Here is a 21,404-nt window from a genome sequence, read left to right as displayed (position 1 = left end):
CAATAAGTTACCGCCAACTTGGCGGCTTAAAGCAACACAGATTTTTTTATCTTGTAGCTCTGGGGGGTCACAAACTGAAAGTGGGTCTAATGGGGCTAAAATTAAGGCATCGGGTATCAGCAGGGCTGTGTTTCTCCTGGAGACTTTAGGGGAGAAGCTCTCCTTGGCCTCTTCAGCTTCTAGAGGCCACTCAGATTCCCTGGCTCATGTCCTCCTTCCAACAATGGCATTGTTCCAACCTTGGTGTATGTCACCATATCTCTTTCTTTACTCTTCTGCGTCCCTCCTCCATATTTTAAGGACTCTTGTGAGTCACCACCTGGACAATCCAAGATAAGCTCCCTGCCTCAAGATGTGTAACTTAATCACAGGTATACAGTCCCCTTTGCCACATAAGATAACATGTTCACAGGTTCTGGGGATTTGGACATGGACATCTTGGGGGGTCATTATTCAGACAACAACACTGGTCTAATTGATTACTTACGAAGGAGCTAGATATGAAAGGGGGGGGTGATGCTGACAGAGATGAAAAGATGAATTAAGCATGCTTTGTCCCGGAAGAGCTGGCTGACTGGTGGGATAGACAGACACATAGACAAAGGATGACACTACTTTGTGATATTTGTGATGACAATACTTGTGATAAGGATTATATAGAAGAAAGGAATGTCCAATACCAGGAGGAGCATGGAGGACAGGTAGAATTGGGAGGTCCTCGTAAAACTGACGTTTCAGTAGTGTCATGAAGGATGAAACAATTCTGCGTGTGGAGAGAAGGTAAAAGGAAACCATGTACAGACAGACTGTCCTGTGCCAAGACAGGGAGGTGTGAGAAGGAGCAGTGAGAAGCAATGGATGGATGAAGTGTGGGTGGCATGATAGAGAGGTGAGGCTGGAAAGGCAGATTGGGGCCAGATTAGAGAGCGCCTGGCATGTCTTCCTCAGGGGGTTATTTTTCATCTTATAAGCAGTGAGGAGACAATACAGGGTTTTCAGCCAGACAGTGAGTGCTTTGTAATAAAAATTTGTACCTTAAAGAAGATAAATCAGATGGCAATCGGGGATAGATAGGTTGAATGGAGAAGAGACTCATTCATTGATTCATTTGTCATTGAGCACCAACTGTGTGCTAGGCACCTTTCTAAATGCTGGCTACCCAGAAGCGAGTAAAACAAAGCCTGCTGGTCATGAAGCTTACATTCTAGTAGAAAAGAAAGGCAGTAAACAAAATAAATAAGTAAAAAATATAGTAGATTAGATGGTGGTGAATCCCAAAAAGTAAAACAGGAAAGTGGGATTAACGAGTGTTAGAGGCTTGCAATTTAAAAATTTTTTAATGTCTATTTATTTTTGAGAGAGAGAGTGTGTGTGTGCGAGCAGGGGAGAGGCAGAGAGAGAGGGAGGGAGACACAGAATCCAAAGCAGGCTCCAGGCTGTGAGCTGTCAGCACAGAGCCTGACGTAGGGCTCGAACCCACAAACCCTGAGATCATGACCTGAGCCGAAGTCTGACGCTTAACCAACTGAGCCACCCAGGTGCCCCGAGGCTTACAATTTTAGATAGCACAGTCCTCACAGGTTTTGTTGAGAAGGTGATATTTGAATAAAAGTCTGAAAGAAATGAGAAAAAGGGTTATGCAGGCATTTGGGGGAAGAATATCCCTAAGCAGAGCAAAGAGCTAAGGCAAAGATCCTGAAGCAGGAGTGTGTCTGGCCTGTTGGACCAGTAAAGAGGCCAGAATAGTTGGAGCGGAGTGAGTGAGAACAAAGTGGGGTGATGTGGCCGAAAGGTAACTGGGGTCATAAGATGACTGCAGTTATAGAAATGATAAGGGTCAAAAGCTGAACTAACACAGGGGCCCTGGTGAAGAAAAGTAGATACAGTCAAGAAATAACTTCTTAATTAGATAAGATGGCCACTTGGTGTCTGAGTAGAGTACAGGAGGAGGAACAGAAAATTCCAGAATTTCTACCGGGGGTATCTGGAAGAAGATGATGCCATTAATTGAGATAAGAGGAACGGGGGAGCAGTGTCAAGGAGAAAGAGACAGGATTCAGTTTTGTACTGAGTTTGAAATGTCCGAATGGCTTGCAGTGAGAGATGATCATCGGTAATAGAAAATATGGCCCAAGCTCAGAAAAGTGAGCTGGAGATAAATATTTGGACAAAAATTCTAATTAAATACATGCCTTAGTCTGTTCAGACTGCTATAACAAAAATACCACAAATTGGGTGGCTTAAACCACAAACCTGTATTTCTCACAATTCTCAAGGCTGGAAGTCCAAGATCAAGGCACCCGCAGATTTGATGTGTGGTAGGGTCCCATTTTCTGGTTCATAGATGGCATTTTCTTGTTGTGTCCTCACATGGTAGAAGGACGAGAGAGCTCTCTGGGGTCTCTTTTATAAGGGCACTGATCCCATTCATGAGGACTCCACTCTCATGACCTAATCACCTCCCAATAACTGCAGCCCTTGGTACCATCACTTTGGCGGTTAGGTTCCAACATAAGAATTTGAGGTGGAGGGGACGTAAACATTTAGTCATAGCAATCCATGAAGTGAATGAGGTTGGTTGTTTAGCCAGTGTTATGGAGTAGGAAGGGGACAGAGGATGGAATGATGGGAAACATCAACTTTCAGGGATCTGGCACAGGGAGAGGGAGAAAATAAAAGAGGAAGTGTTTAGACTGGAGGGAGAAGAACCCAGAAGAGACTGAGGCAGGTGTCCTGTTTCCACTGGCATCCGTGGAATTAGGCAGCACCTGTGCGAACAGTTTGGAAGCAGGTCATTTCTGGTGGCTCTTGATCATTTTGCCAACAGGTACCACTGAAGACCGAAAGGGTCGTAAAATCCCAATGTAAATAATTTTTAAGACTGCTTTTTTAAGTTTATTTTTTTATTTTGAGAGAGAGAGAGAGCCTGCCAGTGCAGAGCCCCGTGCGGGACTCGATCCCATGAACCGTGAGGTCATGACCTAAGCCGGATGCTTAATAACTGAGCCATCCAGGTGCCCCATTACTATTTGTTTAATGGTTTTGGCTTTTCCTCTTGCATCTCTTTCCCATATCCCTGACTCAAATCTCCTCCTTCTGTCTGCTTTTCTCTTTCTTTCCCACTTCTCTTCCCTCCCCGCTGCCCTTACTTCCGTTTGCCATTCCTTAGCTTTCAAATGGCATTCAGAGATAGTTTATTTCTTATCTAGCTCTTATTATTAGAAAAACATTTAGACTTGGGGCACCCGGATGGCTCAGTTGGGCATCCTACTCTTAGTTTCAGCTCAGGTCATGATCCCAGGATTGTAGGATTGAGCCCCACGTAGATTATCTCTCCCTCTCTTTCTGCCCCTCTCTCCTATTCATGCTCTCTCTCTCTCTCTCTCTCTCTCTCTCTTTCTCTCTCTCTCTCTCAAATAAAATTTAAAAAGAAAGAAAGAAAAACATTTAGTCACACAGGTCAGATTAACATTTATTTTATATCCAAAAAAGATATTTGTAGATAATTTCCCAGTTACTGGTTTTTCTTTGTTCTCTTGTGCTTTTGTTTTGTCGTTGTTGTTGTTATTGTTTTAATTGACAGTTTCAACATCAGTAATGCACAAAATTCAGTCTTCTTAGTTTTAGGGTCCCCATGAAGTCAATATTTTCTGAAGGCCAAGACCATGTGTTTTAAGCTGCTGTGGAGTGTATCCACCTGGGCGTCAGGCCTGGGCTGTGTCAAGGGGGTACTAAAACTCGGTCTCACCCTCTCGCTCAACTTTTCCAGTCCCAGCAGCTGTCACCAATCTGAGGATCGTAGAGAACTCCACCAGACACCTGACCTTAAGCTGGACCACCTCGGAAGGGGAACTCAACGGGTACAACATCTTTCTGTATAACCCAGATGGAACGCTTCAGGAGAGAGCTCAAGTCAACCCACGAATCCAGAGTATCTCTTTCCAGAACCTGCTGCAAGGCCGAATGTACAAAATGGTGATAGTAACTCACAGTGGGGAGTTGTCTAATGAGTCTTTCATATTCGGTAGAACAGGTAAGGCCCGGACCCAAGCAGGAATGTATTGTGGGGAAATTGTCTCAGTATTCACTGGCTTTTCCCTGTTTTGTCCTTAGTTCCCTCTTCCAGCCATGGTCTAGCTTTATATGAACTTTGTGACCTTCAGGCTTTTTTATCCGAAATCAGGCATTTGATTACATATCAGAATTGCCTTTGCACTGGTTTCTGCTCTGTTACCACCCCTCGTTGACCTCATAGGCTTTGGTGGAAAAATGATTCTGGCTTCTCTGTTTGCCACCAAACTGCCACAAGAGGGTTGTAACCCACTGTGGTTTGATTCAAGCTGTGCCCTTCAGCTTTCTACAGGACACGCGTAGAGTGGAGGGCAGGTCTGGAGAAGGGCCAACTACAAAAAGGACCAAGCAATGTCCACTGTGAGACAGAAACATGGCACTGGATGAAATGCACACACAGCGTTGCAGGAAAAGGAGAGAAAGAGACATCTCTCTGGGCTGCAAATAAGAAACTGAATCCACTCGTTTTCCATAATTTGAGGCCATTATTTTATTTTCCCGTTTAGTTTTTTTTTTTTTTTTCTCATCTGACAATAGTTTTTGAGTGCTTTGTATGCCGGGCACGGGGCTCACTGCTGGAATCTAACTGTGAACAGCACAGATGAGGCCCCTGACTACAGAGCTCTCATTGGCAGAGAGGGAGCAGGGCCAGACAGCAGATTTTTAAGGGACATGACTTGGGAATGCCTTGAAGTCTGTGAAGGAAATAAACAGTATGTTGTGACAGAGTGACTTGGCAGGACAAGAAACGACTTTAGACAGAGAAAGCATTTCAGGTGAGCCTTGTAGGTGAGGGAAGTGTATCCCAGGCACCCAACAGAAGTTCTCAGCGTGTTTTTGGAAGGGAATGAAATGAGCAACAGATATGGATACACCTAGACCCTGAATAGAATTGCCTTGATGTTACCGTTTCTAGGACAATCTGCCCTCTGCGCATCTTCCCTTATGTGCTCATTAATGTCTAAAGTTCCTCCATCAAGAGACAGCAGTCTTCACTCCCAGAGAATAACGAAGCTTAAATACCCACGGGACAGGTGCCAGTGTGACTAAGTTACATAGTGGTAGACGTGACTGTTAACACCCTTTTCCCAAGTGAGGATCTACCAATATAGATTTGGGTAGGAAAACGAATGAGGGAACTGAGAACCTACAAGAGAGCGGAGAGGAAGCAGAGAGACCCAGGGGAGGATATTATGGGATAAGGGGCCTGGGTGTGATGGGCCAGCCTGGAAAGGGCTGGCACCTTTTGTGAATATATTCAAGGCCGTTCATAAGATAAGTTATGAACTGTTTGACGAGTTTTAATTAATCATTTCTGAAGATTTCATTTCAGACGTTTATCAGGCTATGTGTGGTGAGCATATGGAAGCCACCACCTGTGCTGGTTTGTTTTTATTTTCATTTGTACCACATCTCTAGACCACATGCCCCTCTACGTAAGTGCCCTGAAATGCAGGCAAGATCTGACTCTGCAATGGGTACCACTCACCCATATGCCCAACATAGCTCGTATTCTCACCTGTAGGCCAAGTGCCTTTGCTTGTAACTCCTCTGTCCTTAGTAAAGGTTTTCGCTGTGTTTAAGTCCCAGCTTCTGTGAGTAATCTCCGGGGATCCAATCGGAACATGACAGACAGTCTCTGGTTCAGCTGGAGTCCAGCCTCTGGGGACTTCGATTTTTATGAGCTAATTCTGTACAACCCCAATGGCACGAAGAAGGAAAACTGGAAAGACAAGAACCTGACAGAGTGGCGTTTCCACGGCCTCATTCCTGGAAGGAAGTACACGCTGTGTGTGGTAACTCACAGCGGGGACCTCAGGAACAAGCTCATGGGGGAGAGCAGAACAGGTAAGGAGCTCTGTTGCCAAAGGCCAACTATTGGTTGGAAGTAGCTTCTAAAGACACATTTGAGCTATGGTTTTAATAAGAAGAAAGAAAATCAATAATGGAGTGCCTCGTGCTAGCTCTTGGGAAGGCACTATGCTACAATGGATAAAGGAAGCAGACCTTAACCACTGTTCCTACAAGATCTAGGAAAAGGATCTAGGTCCTTAACTTAGCTCTGCCACTTACCTATGTGAAGCTGGGAAGGTCATTGAACATCTCGAAGTCTCAGTCTTCTTATCTGTAAAATGGGGATAATCACATACGTCATCATTGCATTGCTATCGGCAATGCTTCCTAAATCTTTTATCTCCCGGGCATACACAGATAACATTAATCTGTACACCACCCTGGGATCAATGAACAGAGCTATCTGCAACTGGTCATAATTGTGGATTGTAGCCCTCACACCTCAAAATCTAATGGAACCAATACCTTGGCACACTTGTAACCCATTCAGGGCGCACCCATGCTCCACAGCACCTTGGTAAGGAATCTCTCCTTAGGAAAATTAAGGAAAATGTGCGTAAAACACTTGAGGACTGCAACTGACACATAGTAAACACTATAGCTAGAAGCTTCCATTATTATATTTTCATATTATTGCTTCCTACAAAGCACCTTAAGGTACATCTGATGTCACCCAGCTCTCGTCTATGCTATGGCATAGACATGTTTATGTGATTTTTTTTCATGTTCTCCTACATGCAGCCCCAAGTCCTCCCAGTCTTATCTCATTTGCTGATGTTACAAACACATCCTTGGCCATCACCTGGAAGGGGCCACCAGACTGGACAGACTACGATGACTTTGAGCTACAGTGGTTCCCCAGAGATGCCATCACGGTCTTCAACCCCTACAGCAATAGAAAATCAGAAGGACGCATTGTGTATGGTCTTCGTCCAGGGAGATCCTATCAGTTTAGTGTCAAGACTATCAGCGGTGATTCCTGGAAAACCTATAGCAAACCAGTATCTGGATCCGTGAGGACAAGTATGACATGTTTTACTACTCTTGGTTCTCAGATGGAGTGAGGGGGAAGTATGTGTTGCGACTACTTACTCCAGCGAGGCTTGGTTTAAATCCACATTTTTACTTGGGGTTGGTTAGATTTGAATTCAGGCATAAGTCTGTATAGACGTCTTCATTCCTTCAACATTAACAACAATGGGCAATAAAGAGGTTGTCTCTGCCCTCATGGAGCTTGAGTGGGAAGTGTGACGAAGTAAGTATTTGGCTCTGTAGAAACCCATGGTAGGGGCATCTGAGCCAATACAAGAGAGCTTCCTGGAAGAAGAAACTTCCAAATCAAAGCCTAAACAACTCACCAGGTGGATATGGGGAACGAAGTGGAGAATATTCTAGATAGACAGAATAAAATATTCCAAGACCAGGCAGGAGAGAGGAACAGAAGAGTTTAGTTGGCCAGAGCATAAAAGGTGAGGATTAAGAGAATCAGGTCATAAAATGTCTTGTGAACCACAGCAGTGATTTCAACTTTCTCCTCAATCAGTTGGAGCCACCAAGGGATTTGCAGCCAAGATCTCATAATCTTCTATGACTTCTATAAGAAGTCACTCTGGGTACAGTGTAGAGAATGGATTGAAAGGGGCAAACTAGAAACAGAGGGGTCAGCTAAGACATATTGCTGTCAATCCTAAAGATAAAAATACTTTGGCAATGAAATATATATCAGTTTCTTCCCAAAGGCACTTTGTAATAGGTACAGCAAATCTCAAAGAACAAACGTTTTCAGTATAGAAACCTCAATCCACATATTTATTTTTCAGTAATACCTATATATGTCATTTCTACAACCAGGTCAGATAGTGGTTATTTATAAAATAAATAGTTGAAAATTATAAACTTAAGCAAGTAGTTGTTTCATCTATTCAACAAACATTAATCTTATAATAATTATAACTTGTACTCCATAGTGTATCCAAAGAGCAGTTTGGGATTAAATAGTTGGATGTCAAGAGAAATTTGTGAAAAAGAACTTAAGAGTTTTAATTTACAGCAAGCTCAGGATGGGTTTTCAGTGGCTTACCGTGGGCTGTATAACCAAAACAGGTGCTCAGGTAAGAACTCAGTAGAGGCTGGACTGATTAAATGGCTTCTGGAATACTGTATTCTGTCCTGGGTGCTGGAATTTAAGAGAGGCATTTACGAAATGGAGCATGCCTACAAGGAGAGCCGCTGGCGAGAAGAGGGACTCAGTGCTGTGTTTTATGTGTTTTATGATAGAACTTTAAGGATTGCATTAGTTAGGACTGGGTTTGGTTGTAACAGAAAACCCATCATAATAGAGGGTCAAGCAACAGAGAAGTTGATCATTCCCACGTGGAATCATTCCACTACTCTGTTTCTCACACATCTGCTCCAGCCACGATGAACAATCTGCAAGCCCTGATCTTCCACCTTCCCCCTCCGGGTGCCTGGGTTCATGCATTTCTCCGCCTGAAACACCCCAATTCTCAGCGAGGTGTCTGTCCTCTCTGCCGGAAAGCCTTTGCCAACTCTTGCCCACCACCGACTCTGAGAAGTTGTCTGGTGCTCCACCCACCGCCTTCTTTCTCCATTTCTTCTGGTACATTCTCCTTGCCATCTCATATTATGGCTATTTTGTACTGCTCTACCTTCCTAGAGGTTAGGGCTAATGCCTTATTCACTTCTGAACTGTTCACAGTCTCTAGAAGAGCACCTTGCCCATAGCAGGTACTAATTTCTTAGTGAATAGGGATGTGACCTGAGGCCTTAGAAGGCATGTGGGATTTAGGGGCAGAAAGGAGGAGGGAGAAGGAACTGAGGAAAGAGGTTGAAGCAAATTTCTATATTATTCTTTGAGCACATTAGAATTATGGATCAGGCAGGATATTTTTAAAGACTTTCTCTAAGGCTGAACAGAGAAGATGTTTTGATTTCCAGCTGTGATTAGTCTGAAGGAGTTCAAAAGATTAAGAAGCAGTTAATGTTTGAAAAGACACAATTACTGAGGCACCTGGGTGGCTCAGTCAGTTAAACTTCCATCTTTGGCTCAGGTCATCATCTCTCGGTTCTTGAGTTCAAGCCCCACATTGGGCTGTCTGCTGTCAGCACAGAGCCCGTTTTGTATCTTCTGTCCCCCTCTGTCTGAGCTCCTCTCTCACTCTCTCTCTGTCAAGAATAAATAGAAACATTTTTAAAAGACACAATTATTGCTTGCCTCAAAGGCCAATTCCTGTATCCTGAAAAATCTTCAGATTGATTTTTTTTCTAAATCATTCTTATCTAAACTGTTACGACTTAGCTGATATTTTAGACCTTGCTATGTAATAGAAATTCATTCAGTGGCACAAAGATACTGAGTATTTCAAAGTCATGATTGTTAAGGACAGAGTCCTATAATGAAGGAGGAGGTGTCAGGAGAAGGTGGGTTGAATACCAAATCAGAGCAACAGGTGCTTCTCTGTGAGGGATTGATTACTAGGTCTACACAGAGTTCCTAGTCGCTCATCTGTGATCTGTTCTACAAGCAGGGCTTAGAGCTTTCTGCTGTGCAGGCACACAGGGCCTGCGTCTGGAGGGACCCTATGCTTGGTCTCATTTTCTGTTGTCACCATCTTGAAATCTTAATATTTTGAACATGGGGCATTGCGTTTGCACTTGGCACTGGACCTTGAAAGTTACGTAGCCAGTCCTACCTACAGGGTGTATGAACCAACATACAATTTTAATTTGGGGAGGAAGGGCAGGTGGAGAAAAGAGAAAAGGATTACATTTACAACAGGGACTATAAAAATCCAACGATGAAATGGAAGAGGGTTTTTTTTTTTTTCTATTTGGTGTCCTAAAGGTCAAACATAAGCGTCTTTAGCCTTATTTTTTCAATCCCTCCCCTCATCATGCAGTGCTCTTGTGAGTCTTTTTGATGCTTTGATACCACTGATTAGTGCTGTCTGAAAATTGTTACTGTAGTTTCTGCTGGGATCAATAAAACAACGGGCAGGCTTTTTCAAATTAATTTTGTCAAGACTTTTGACTCCTGGAATGAAATAGGGTGGTCTAGACCTAGATTTTCAAGAATTTCCTCAGAAATTCCTGGGGACAAGGGGCAAGGTAAGGAAAGTCTTAGGGAGGTCACCCCAGCAGAGCACCCCTGACCACCAAGGCACACTTAAAGCACAGGACCAGCGACCCTCTGATTTAACATATCGGGGAACTGAGACCTTTTTTTTTTAAATATATTTTTTAATGTTTATTTATTTTTGAGAGAGACAGAGACAGAGACAGAGACAGAGCACAAGCGGGGGAGGGGCAGAGAGAGGGAGACACAGAATCTGAAGCAGGCTCCAGACTCTGAGCTGTCAGCACAGAGCCCGATGTGGGGCTCAGACTCACGAACCTGAGATCATGACTTGAGCCAAAGTCGGACGCTTAACCAACTGAGCCAGCCAGGCACACTGGCCTTTTCTTTTTTCTTTTTTTAATTTTTTTTATTTTTTATTTAAAAAAAAATTTTTTTTAACGTTTATTTTTGAGACAGGGAGAGACAGAGCATGAACGGGGAAGGGTCAGAGAAAGAGGGAGACACAGAATCTGAAACAGGCTCCAGGCTCTGAGCTGTCAGCACGGAGCCCGACGAGGGGCTTGAACTCATGGACCTCGAGATCATGACCTGAGCCGAAGCTGGATGCCTAACCGACTGAGCCACCCAGGCGCCCCCAGCCTTTTCTTTTTTAAATGGCTCAGCTGCTAATATTAAAATACAAAAACTACTTATCCAAATCGTACAGTGTAGCTTCCTAGGATGTAATTAGAGATGTAGGCATGCAGCTGGTTGGGAAAGCCTATAGAGTTTGGTTATTAACGTGCACGGTCAGGTCACATAAGTGCCTTTCTGTCCGACTGTGTCTCTTACTCCTTGTAGTGTCATTCACAACAACTAATGAGATCAGCTGCCATTCACTGGGTCCCTACTGGGTCCGGCACTCTGTTGGGCAGAAGAAAATGAATGGCCATAAGCATAGCAGGTGGAGGAGCGTGGTGTACATGGGGAGCCAGAAGCAGTTTTGGTGCCTGGAGCATGTGTGTGAGCAGGAAAGGCAAAAGTGGAAGAGGGGGACAGAGCCAGGGCCTAGGGGGTTAACAAGTAAGCAATGCCGTTTCTTAATTTTCTCGTAACAGCTAGTATTTACTGAGCGATTACTATGCCAACCACCATTTTCTAGGTGGCTGTGCCTGGTTCTACTCCGTGAACCATCACGGTGATCACAGGATCGAGGTACTCTTCGTCTCCCCACTTTACAAATGGGGCACAGACACCTTACGTAACTTGCCTAAGAAGTCACAGCTGATAAATAGAATTTGAATTCTGGCAGGCCGAGCTGCATTTTTAATCTTTTGGCTATTCAGCCCCACCTTTGATCTGACTCCGCCCCTTAATTTTAGTGCCCCCGCTGAACTTAGTTGTGTATTTGTGTTTCTGATCACTTTGGCACCTGGTGATTTTCTAAAGGGACAGCGTTTTAATTTTTAATGTTTCGCAGAGTGTGAAATTCCTTGGGAGATCCATAATAATTTTTTTTCTTGAAAAACAATCCAAGTAAATTTTGAGAATTATTTATTTAGACCTCAGAGCAAGTAGGGCCCAGAGGAGCTGGAAGAAAAAAAATATGTCTCACAGAGTTGTAAGAAGTGTCTCCTCCTTTCTCTCCTTTAGAGCCAGATAAGATACAAAACCTGCATTGCAGGCCTCAGAACTCCACGGCCATTGCCTGTTCTTGGATCCCTCCTGATTCTGACTTTGATGGGTATAGCATTGAATGTCGGAAAATGGACACTCAAGAAGTTGAATTTTCCAGAAAGCTGGAGAAAGAAAAATCTCTGCTCAACATCATGATGCTGGTGCCCCATAAGAGGTACCTGGTGTCCATCAAGGTGCAGTCGGCTGGCATGACCAGCGAGGTGGTTGAAGACAGCACTATCACAATGATAGACCGTAAGTGTTTCTAGACGCGTGCGCTGAGTGAACACCTTGCTGTACCGCACCCATCACTGCCACTCACTTGCATGCAGGTCGCTTCCACATGAGCAGGCCTTGTAGTCTCTTGGAAAAGAGAACCTAGAAGCCTCTAGGGAATGGAAACATTTCTCTGTGTCTGGCAGCAAACAAGTTAAATGATCTTAAGGTACTTGAATGAGTTAGCCTTTAAATACGTCACTTTGCCGGATAGAGTTAGAGCTATAATGGAGCTTTTAAGCAGTTTGGTGCTATGACTTCAGGAAATCCTGCTGAGGTGCTGCCTCTTTCATTAGGTTTAACGTGCCACTGGCACATCACTTCCTCTGCCTGTTTTCCTCTAGGAGAGGAGGAGGTTTTCTGGATCACAAGCTTTCCACACAGACATACACACGCGCACGCGCACACACTGAGGTCGGTGCATGGAGACCTTCGGTTCACTGATTGCTATTATATGGAAAAGCAGAGTTGTGACTCCCCTGGGTTCCTTCTCCATCCTTTTTCAGGGCCCCCTCCTCCACCTCCACATATCCGTGTGAATAAAAAGGATGTGCTAATTAGCAAATCTTCCATCAACTTCACTTTCAACTGCAGCTGGTTCAGCGACACCAATGGAGCTGTGAAATACTTCACAGTGGTAGTGAGAGAGGCTGATGGTAAGTGATCATGGATTATCTGCTAGCAGTAGGACACGGGGACTGCTTTCTCAAAGGTCACCGTGGAGGCTCTTTCTGTGACACGTTTGGAAGAGTGGAAAACTTAAATCTTTATATAATTCTGTCCCCTCTCTGCTGGATGCTGGGAGATGTAACAAAAACTTTCAACAATAAAGCCTATTATTCACTGGGTTTAATTATTAAAAGGGTGAATGATAATCATAGCAACCACAGCAGTAAGTACAAATAACTATCATTTATGGAGCCTTTCCTATGTGCCAGGCACTGCTGGAAGTGCATTGCACGGACTGACCTACACAGCCTTCTTCACACTCATTCATTGCTGTTCACTACTTGTTTTGTTCAGCCATTAAGCGGCAATATGCTTCAATGCCCTCCCCGCCCCAATCGCAAATACCTCAAGGAACCGCACCCTTCCAAACCACTCACCAATTCACAAAGAAATATTCAAGAGCCGAAAAGAGGGAACAGATGATCATGAAAAGCATCCTTCCTTTCTCTACTGAATTGCCAGCAGTATATTCCATTTTCTAGTCTATGAAGCATTCAAAGTCTACCTAATTTCTACAGGCTAATAGTTACGACAACGTTCCATAGGGCCTCAAGTACGATTTTTAGAGTTTATCATGTCAGCATTTGTCAAACCACCTACAGGAGTGTCGTATTTGCCACCGAGGGCTTGTGCACTATTTCTCCAAAACAGACGTTTGTGTCTGGAGTGGTGTGGTATCTTTTACACGTCTTCTGTTTTTTCAGAATTGTTTAAAGGGTTGCACATGAGTTTCTTAAGCATCTCTATTTCAACACATTTGTGGACGATGAGAAACTTTAAAGCTGACAAGTGCTGGAGCAGCTCCTAGGCTAAATAGTGCTTTAGCTCACCGGGTGTCTTACAGTCCATGTGCTTTGACATGTAATTTAATTGTACTAAAGTTGGTTGTGCGTAACTAATTAAATAATTTCAACGGCCAGTGGTGCATCCCAGATTTCCTTACATCTCATAGTTGGAGATAAATCAGCAAACTGTGGAGAGATTTTAGATTTAATGAAGATGTAGTGAAGGTGATGTTTGTTTTACTACATGAATGTAAGGCAGTGACCAAAAAGAGGCCATACCCCAGAAGGCAGCCTTGTGTTCTCCAGCCATGTGAGTTTTGATTATTGATGTCCATGGAGCTGGGCTGTGCGTCCCTGGTGATCTAAGATAACAGTCCATCTCATGTAAATGTCATTCATAGCATATATGTTCATCTTAAAGGCAACATTCCTTTTCTTTTTTCTTTTTTAATTTTTTTTTTAACATTTATTAATTTTTGAGAGGCAGAGAGGGACAGAGCATGAGCAGGGCAGGGGCACAGAGAGAAAGGGAGACACAGAATTGAAGCCCGCTCCAGGCTCCAAGATGTCAGCACAGAGCCCGACACGGGCCTCGAACTCATGAACCAGGAGACCATGACCTGAGCCGAAGTCGGACACTTAGCTGATTGAGCCACCCAGGCGCCCCGGCATTCCTTTCAGTTACTGCCAACAAGATAATATTTCCAAGACCCACTCATTTTGAGCAAATTTTACTAAACAAGAGTCCGGGATGTGGTGAACCCCCACAATACCGCTCCTTGCGACGCATCGTAAATGGTATCCTATCTCTATAATATTTATCTTCCTAATTATGCTTTCCTCCAGCCAACACAAAAACGAGTTTGCAGTGCCAAAACACACAGCAGGCTGGGTGGACAGAGAAGAGTTCTGGGAAGCGTTCCGCACGAGGGGCCAAATTCGAGCCAGGATTAAACTGTACTCAAGATAACAGAGAGCTGTACACGGAGCAATTATCTGACAGGGTGTGGCCCGTGGAGTGTGCCTTTGGGTGACTGCTCTGGACTTGAACTTGATTTCTCTTATCTCTTCCCTATTTCCTAGGTCATAGGGATTTCCTTATTAGCTCAGCTACAATGGTCATTGGCAAGGTAGAGAGCTTGTCTAGTGGACTGACTCACAGTGGGGAGTGTCCAGCTTTCTGGAGTTCTGGAACACATTATTATCAGATGCAGTGAGTTCACCTCTCAAATACACACATTCTATTTCCTAGAAAAATGACAGGGTGTGTGCATAAATATACGTACGCGTGTGTATAAAATTTAGTATCCGCACACTTTAATTTTCATTCTAGGGGAAGTGAATTAAAATTAACTTCGTTAGGAGGATTGCGCAGCCTCCTTCAAGATCAAAGAGTCTGCACTTTGGAGATGACCGGTGATGGTGGGTGAGAGGAGGCAGACGTAGAAACCTAGTTAGGAATCACTGAAGTCACGAGAAAGCCAGTGCTTCACTGTGGGTTCTCTCCCTCCAGGCAGTGATGAGCTGAAGCCAGAACAACAGCACCCTCTGCCCTCCTACCTAGAATACAGGCACAATGCCTCCATCCGAATGTATCAGACCGATTACTTTGCCAGCAAATGTGCCGAAAGTCCCGACAGCAACTCCAAGAGTTTTAACATTAAGCTTGGAGCAGAGATGGAGAGCCTGGGTGGAAAATGCGATCCCAATCAGCAAAAATTTTGTGACGGACCACTGAAGCCGCGCACTGCCTACAGGTTAGATGTATTGTTTTGCAAGAAGGGACATGCTGCACTACTGGGTCCTTAGCAGTCTGGGCATCTGATGCACTTGAGCTCCCGTAGATGAATAACCAGCACTACAACAGTGTTCCACATGTTACTGGGTCATTTATAAAAGTTGAATTCCTGCCCCCGTTCACAGGTAATGTGTAAAGAAGGCCGGCCTTCGGCACTCTGCAAAAGCTCTAATTCATTATATGAAGAATTGAAGGTTCTTAATAGATTGTTTTTTCTCCTAACTTCTTTAGTACAAATAAAACAACTTATTTACTATTTTAATGACTGCGAAGATGTCCAAACAGAAAAATTGAGTGTAGGGAGACCCAAGAAATATGAAGTTTCATCTTCTACTTCTAGTGAGGGCTGTAATTACACATATTTATTTACCTTCTAAGGCATAAAAAGATAAAGGTGCTCTTTGGTCCAGACAGAATTCTTGAAGTCGAAGGCCCCTTAATGAATGGGAGTACCCTTTCCTCCTGCTAGGATGACAGATGAAAAGGAGCAGCTGTTTGCTTTGGCCCTAGGAAGCACTATGGCAGCCAACAGGCCCTTCCAGTCATAGGAATTGGCAGTGCCCTTGGTCTACACTGTGCTCCCCGAAAGCAAGTGTGAGCAGAAATACACAGCATCCCAAGCCAGAGTCCTCAAGAAAAAGGGAACCTTGGCTGCCATCTTGGATAGAAGCTACAAGCATCCAAGAGCAGTACTTCTGCAGAGAATGTGCTGTCTCTCTTAGGTGTTGGCAGAGCTGACATCCAGCCAGTATGGCAGCCAGTCAGGTTCTCTATGGCGGGTTGGTCAGTGTCCAGGTCTGACTGACTCTTACATATTTTGAGTATCATCCCTGAGTCCCAGCAGAGACTTTCCTACATTCTCCAAAAGGAGACAATGACACGGCATCACACCTGAGAACTTTCTCAGCCCCTCCCTAGAATCAACACAGGCAGGCCAACAGTTTTCCTAAACCAGAAAACTCACCTTGGGCAGGAACTCTGTGTAACTCCCTCTGCCCAGGACTCACCATAAAAATGTGATTTCCACCCTAGCCCAGGTTGGCATCTTCAGAGTAAACTCATACGATCTTACTAGTGAGGTGGGCTCATATGGTCTTCTATTCCAGAAGAGACCATATGAGCCTACCTGAAGAAGGTGAGATCTCAGACAGAACAAAGGAGAAGTGTGAGGGAGATCAGAGCCCTGGAATCCTTTAGTTCCTGTAAGAATCAAGAGATGCCTCAGCTCCTCGGTCACATGGACTCAAGGAGATTTGAACAAAAGTCTCCCAGTGGCTCTATTCGATTTGTGAGTTGGAAAGTGGAGGCTGTTTTTTGTTTGTTTGCTTTCTGAAAGAGAAGGAGAGAAGATGACTGAGTCATTACTACAGTTAAGAGAGGGACAATGAGAAGCTCTAGATGGCTCATGTCTGTCCCAGAGCCTACCACTCTCCACCACACTCCTTCCCATTCGTAACGGCTGCTGAGGGCCTGGAAGAGCCTGTACTGAGTTCACGCGCTGCCACTTAGCTGTGTAACCTTGGAAATGGCATTTCAATTCCCAAATCCTCATTTCTCTCATCTGCATAACAACACAGGGCTGTCCTGAGGAGGAATGTAGATGATCCATCAAACCTGGTTATGTCCCTTCTCGATTAAGGTCTTCCAGTGGTCCCCAGTCACTTCTAGGAGTAAATGAAGATTCCAAAGAGGGCTCATAAAGCCCTCACCTTCTCTCTCCTGCTTTGCCTCCTACCATCTGTCACAAGTACACCCTGCTTTTTGTTAACCCTTACTTGGAGTTCCTTTGACAGTGACATGTGTCTCTTACACCTCTGAGCCCTCACACATTCTTTTCACTCTATTTGGGATGCCCTCCCCTCCCTTGACTGGCTGGTGCATCCCTTCATACACTTCAGAAACCAGCTCAGCCCTCAAATTACCCCAATCAACCTGTCAACCCACACTGGGCAGTTGGCCCTAGCTCCATTTCCACAGCACCCAGACCCTTCATCCCTCTAATCCTCACTTACCAGGACTTTTCAGCCCTTTGTTTGGTTACTTACCCTTTTCACTAGACTATGAGAGCTTGTAGTCTAATAGAGACAAAACAATATGACAAATACCTGGCCCCAAAGAGGCACTCATTAAATGTTTGTGAACAAATAAGGGAATGACCCAAGTTGCTCTATCAATACTTACACATTTCTTATTATAGCTTGATCAACTCATGCCATACTTACATGTTTTCTAGAACACAGCTTCCCTATATTTCCCCACATTTGGTTCAGTCCTGTGAAAAACATGCCAGGCAGATACTGCTTGATAAGAGGAGGCACAGCCTTTCAAAGTATATGGGGGAACCAGACACTACGTGGTATCCTGTGTGATGGCTGCTGACCCCTAGCTTAATACAGTCAGAATTCTACCTGTCTCAAGGTGATGGTCACCATAGTGACCCTCAAAGCTATCAGGCATCTTTTTTCCAGAGATGAGAGAGAACGGGGGTGGGGGGGGGGTGAGGGGAAGAGGATTGAGACGAAATGGGAAATGCTACGTTTAGCTGCTTTGCAAGTTTATTATGTCAATGAATGTAATGTTTCCCATTTGCTACTGGGTTCCTATTACTGGGTGTATAATTAACTCCATTCCATATGGGAAGAGAAAGGGCAGATCATGATGGGTGGGAGGCATTTTGGAAGTTAATAAAGTGCTGATCTGGCTTTGTTTCTATTCTAGAGTATTTTTTTAATGTTTATTTATTTATTTTGAGAGCACCAGCACAAGAGAGAGAGAGGGAGACAGAATCTGAAGCAAGCTCCAGGCTCTGAGCCATCAGCATACAGCCCGACACGGGGCTCGAACTCACAAACTGTGAGATCATGACTTGACCCTAAGTTGGATGCTTAACTGACTCAGCCATCAAGGCTCCCCAGGCTTTGTTTCTATTCTAAATGGAATAGCAATGTGGCCACGATCAGGTAGTCAGCTTCTCTTGACCTCATTTCCCCCAAATGAAGGAAATTGAAACACATGATCTCTAACTTTGTGCTATAGATTTCTGATTGTGGACACATATAAAGTTGAAGTAATTACTATCATATATCTGTTTATTAAAATAATATATATATATACACTGAATATATATATACACATACGCATGTATATGTGTGTGTATATATATATATATATATATATATATATATATATATATACACACACATATATATGCAGAAGAGGTCTGTAAAATCTAGGCAGAAATGTTGAAGGACATAAGAGAGTAAATAAATGCTGTAAAGGTTCAAAAGGCTTCTTGAAGGAGGTAACATTTTAGCTTAGCATTAACAAGTAGAGAAGGATTTGAAAATATGGAGATAGGGACAGAGAGATTCAACGTGGAGGGAAGAGTGGGAGTCAAAGTGCAGAGAAAGAAATACACAGATTGTTTAGAGAAGAGCAAATAGTTCAGTTTCAAATTGGGGGAAGAGCATGGAAAGGGGTAGCAGGGAAGACAAGACCGGGAAGGTAGGATCCAGATGGGTGCTAAATGCTAATGTGGTGGTGCTGTCCATTTTTGGAAAGAGTTTAAGAGCAGAGCTCCTACTGACCCATTGAATTGAAGGCAATCCTGTACTAGGTCATTGTCTCCTATCTGGGTTCCTAGAGGTTCTTATTCATCTACGTCCACATTGTATTTTGCATTTTGCAGCTAGCATTTCAGAATAAAACATGTCAAGGTTGTCCCACTCAATGCTTTTAATTTACAAAGAAGGAAACCAAGGCATAAAAAACTTTAGGGGCCATTCATCTAATCAGCAACAGAGTGATAGCTAGACCTCAGAACCTCTGCTTCCTAGCCTGGGCCCTTTTTACCATCCCTCTAACAGAAGTCATTGCTGTCAAACTGAAATGAAGCCAAGAGAAAATAAGAGAAAGAAATCTGGACTAGGATTCAGAAAACACAGCGTCTGGTTTTCTTTCACTGCTGTTCTTTATGATCTGGAGCAAGACACAGAATCTCTCCAAACTTCAGGTTCCAAATCTCTGACGTATTATAATAATAAGCTTCCTTGTTATATTGGAGAAGTTGGAAATGATCAGGTAGAACCATGTCTGTGAAAATTCTTCTTCACTTATAAATCACTATACAAATAGAAGAATCTCTTTTCACCGGAGAGACTCATTTCGTTTTCCAAAAGTACAATGCATTAGCAACACACACCAACTCCTCACCTTCCCACTTAACACAAGCTGACTGCTTGTTACCCGTGAGGGACATCTCACAATGCTTCCATCAACAGTCTGTTATTCCTGGAAGTACAACTTTCGGCTGGAAAGCAGCTTTTAGAGGTGGAAATTATATATGTGGTTGATCAATATCATCTTGTTCGTTTTATAAGATTGCATTTGAACTTGGGCATGAGTTAGAAGGAAGGGCAGAGGGCAGAACAATTTGCCCAGAACCTTTGGGTGAAACAAATCTAGATTTATTTTTAAGGAAAAAAGAGACTTCCATTCACTTTCTTAAGATTTAAATCAACACTAGGAAAGTTATCCATATAAATCAAGCCTCATAGTCTCAGCCAATCTACAGTTTGAAAGAGAAAGACCTCAATAGCCGGCCTGAGGCAGTCTTTTTAACTTAGTGCAGGGATGCTCTCCTATAACTTCTCTGAGAGCGGGTTCTCCTCCAGCCTCTGCTTAAATGCCCTCAATGACTGAGAGCTCACTACCTGTGCAGCAGCTCATACTGTAGGTGTTACAAAGTGACTTTATATTCCCAAACTACACCTCCCTGTGACTTCAGCCTATTGGGCTTCATTCTGCCTTCCTAGAGGAAAAATAACGATGTCTGTTTCCTCTTCTAGGTAAGATTCCCTTAAATCTGAAATCAAACAACATGTCCCACAAAGTCTTTTTGCTCATTGTCCTGTTTAATCACTTCAAATGATCTCAAACCCTTTCTAAGTAAGGTATGTCCCCAGAAACTGAGTGTGGCCATCCAGACTGGCCTGGCTCACCCAGAGAATATGAGACCAAGGTTTTTTGGTGGGGACAAGAGACTTCATCCAGGCTGAGGTTACAACTTCATCTTTTAGTAGCTGCTTATTGAATTCAGGGCCAGCTAATCTCAGGCACTGTCCCACATGGACATGTGGACAGCCACCTCGGCAGCTCTCCTGTCCAGGAGGCTGGAATAACTCCAAATGTCAGCTGGAGACTTCGAGATCAACCTCACTGTCACTGTAAATCCAACACAGCCCGAGCAAAGCTCTTCTTCTTTCCCCAGTTGAGATGCCCGTTCCTATCAGTGATGCCATTATTCTCTCAAATGACTGAGCTCCAATCTTAGGCCCATCCTGAATTCCTCCCTTCTCCTCTTTAGGCTGGGCCCCATCTGGTCTTTCTTCTCAGTGCCTTCCCCACTGTGGTTCCCTCTGCCGCAACACAGGCATGGCTGCCTCCCTGACTCTCCTCTGATTTCTGTGCACATGTCCTCTTATCCAAGAGCCCTTCACTGACGTGCTGAATAGAGCAGGTCCATATACCCATCCCCATGGCTGTCTTTCTCCCTTACTCTCCTCTTTTCTTTTTCATGGTACATATCACCATCCAGCATATTGAATTTGTATATATGTTATCTGACTTCTGACACTAGAGTATGTAGCCTCTGTATGGTATGGTCTTTGTTGTGTCCCTGGCAGTATCTCCAGATCCTAGAACAGGAACTGGCACATAGTAGAGGCTCAGTAAACATTTGACGAATAAACGAATAAATGCATGAATGAACCCAGGTCTATCTGATTCCATATTTCATATCCTACCTTGGACACATATTGACCAGGGGCCCACCTTGTTTCTCCTTGAGCACATTTTCTAGTCAGATTTACTGTGGACAGACACTAATTCGTACTCAAATAAATCGGTTTCCCTTTCAGAATCAGCATTCGGGCTTTTACACAGCTGTTTGATGAGGACTTGAAGGAGTTCACGAAGCCCCTCTACTCAGACACATTTTTCTCTTTGCCTATCACCACCGAGTCAGGTAAGGCTAACCTCTTCATCTACCCACATCGTCTACCAACTGCTGTGTCACTTATAAGAGCCCCTAAGTCTGGTGACTTGGCTAACAGGGGAACATGTGCTTTCACTTGGA

General features: G+C 43.9%; 1 protein-coding gene across 4 annotated transcripts in view; it reads left to right on the top strand.

Annotated features, from left to right (window-relative positions):
- The window catches only part of PTPRB (protein tyrosine phosphatase receptor type B), a 118,710-nt gene that overhangs the window by 71,621 nt on the left and 25,685 nt on the right, over positions 1-21,404 (top strand). For all 4 annotated transcript variants that reach the window (XM_015063617.3, XM_015063616.3, XM_027071254.2 and 1 more), the window contains 7 exons: positions 3,770-4,033; positions 5,656-5,919; positions 6,667-6,948; positions 11,657-11,935; positions 12,463-12,612; positions 14,984-15,227; positions 21,187-21,293. In XM_015063617.3, the coding sequence (XP_014919103.2) occupies positions 3,770-4,033; positions 5,656-5,919; positions 6,667-6,948; positions 11,657-11,935; positions 12,463-12,612; positions 14,984-15,227; positions 21,187-21,293 (1,590 nt within the window). The remainder of the gene's footprint in view (positions 1-3,769; positions 4,034-5,655; positions 5,920-6,666; positions 6,949-11,656; positions 11,936-12,462; positions 12,613-14,983; positions 15,228-21,186; positions 21,294-21,404) is intronic.

This window comes from Acinonyx jubatus, chromosome B4 (assembly GCF_027475565.1).
Source record: "Acinonyx jubatus isolate Ajub_Pintada_27869175 chromosome B4, VMU_Ajub_asm_v1.0, whole genome shotgun sequence".
Taxonomy (NCBI): Eukaryota; Metazoa; Chordata; class Mammalia; order Carnivora; family Felidae; genus Acinonyx; species Acinonyx jubatus.
This window is presented reverse-complemented; position numbering and strand designations above follow the sequence as displayed.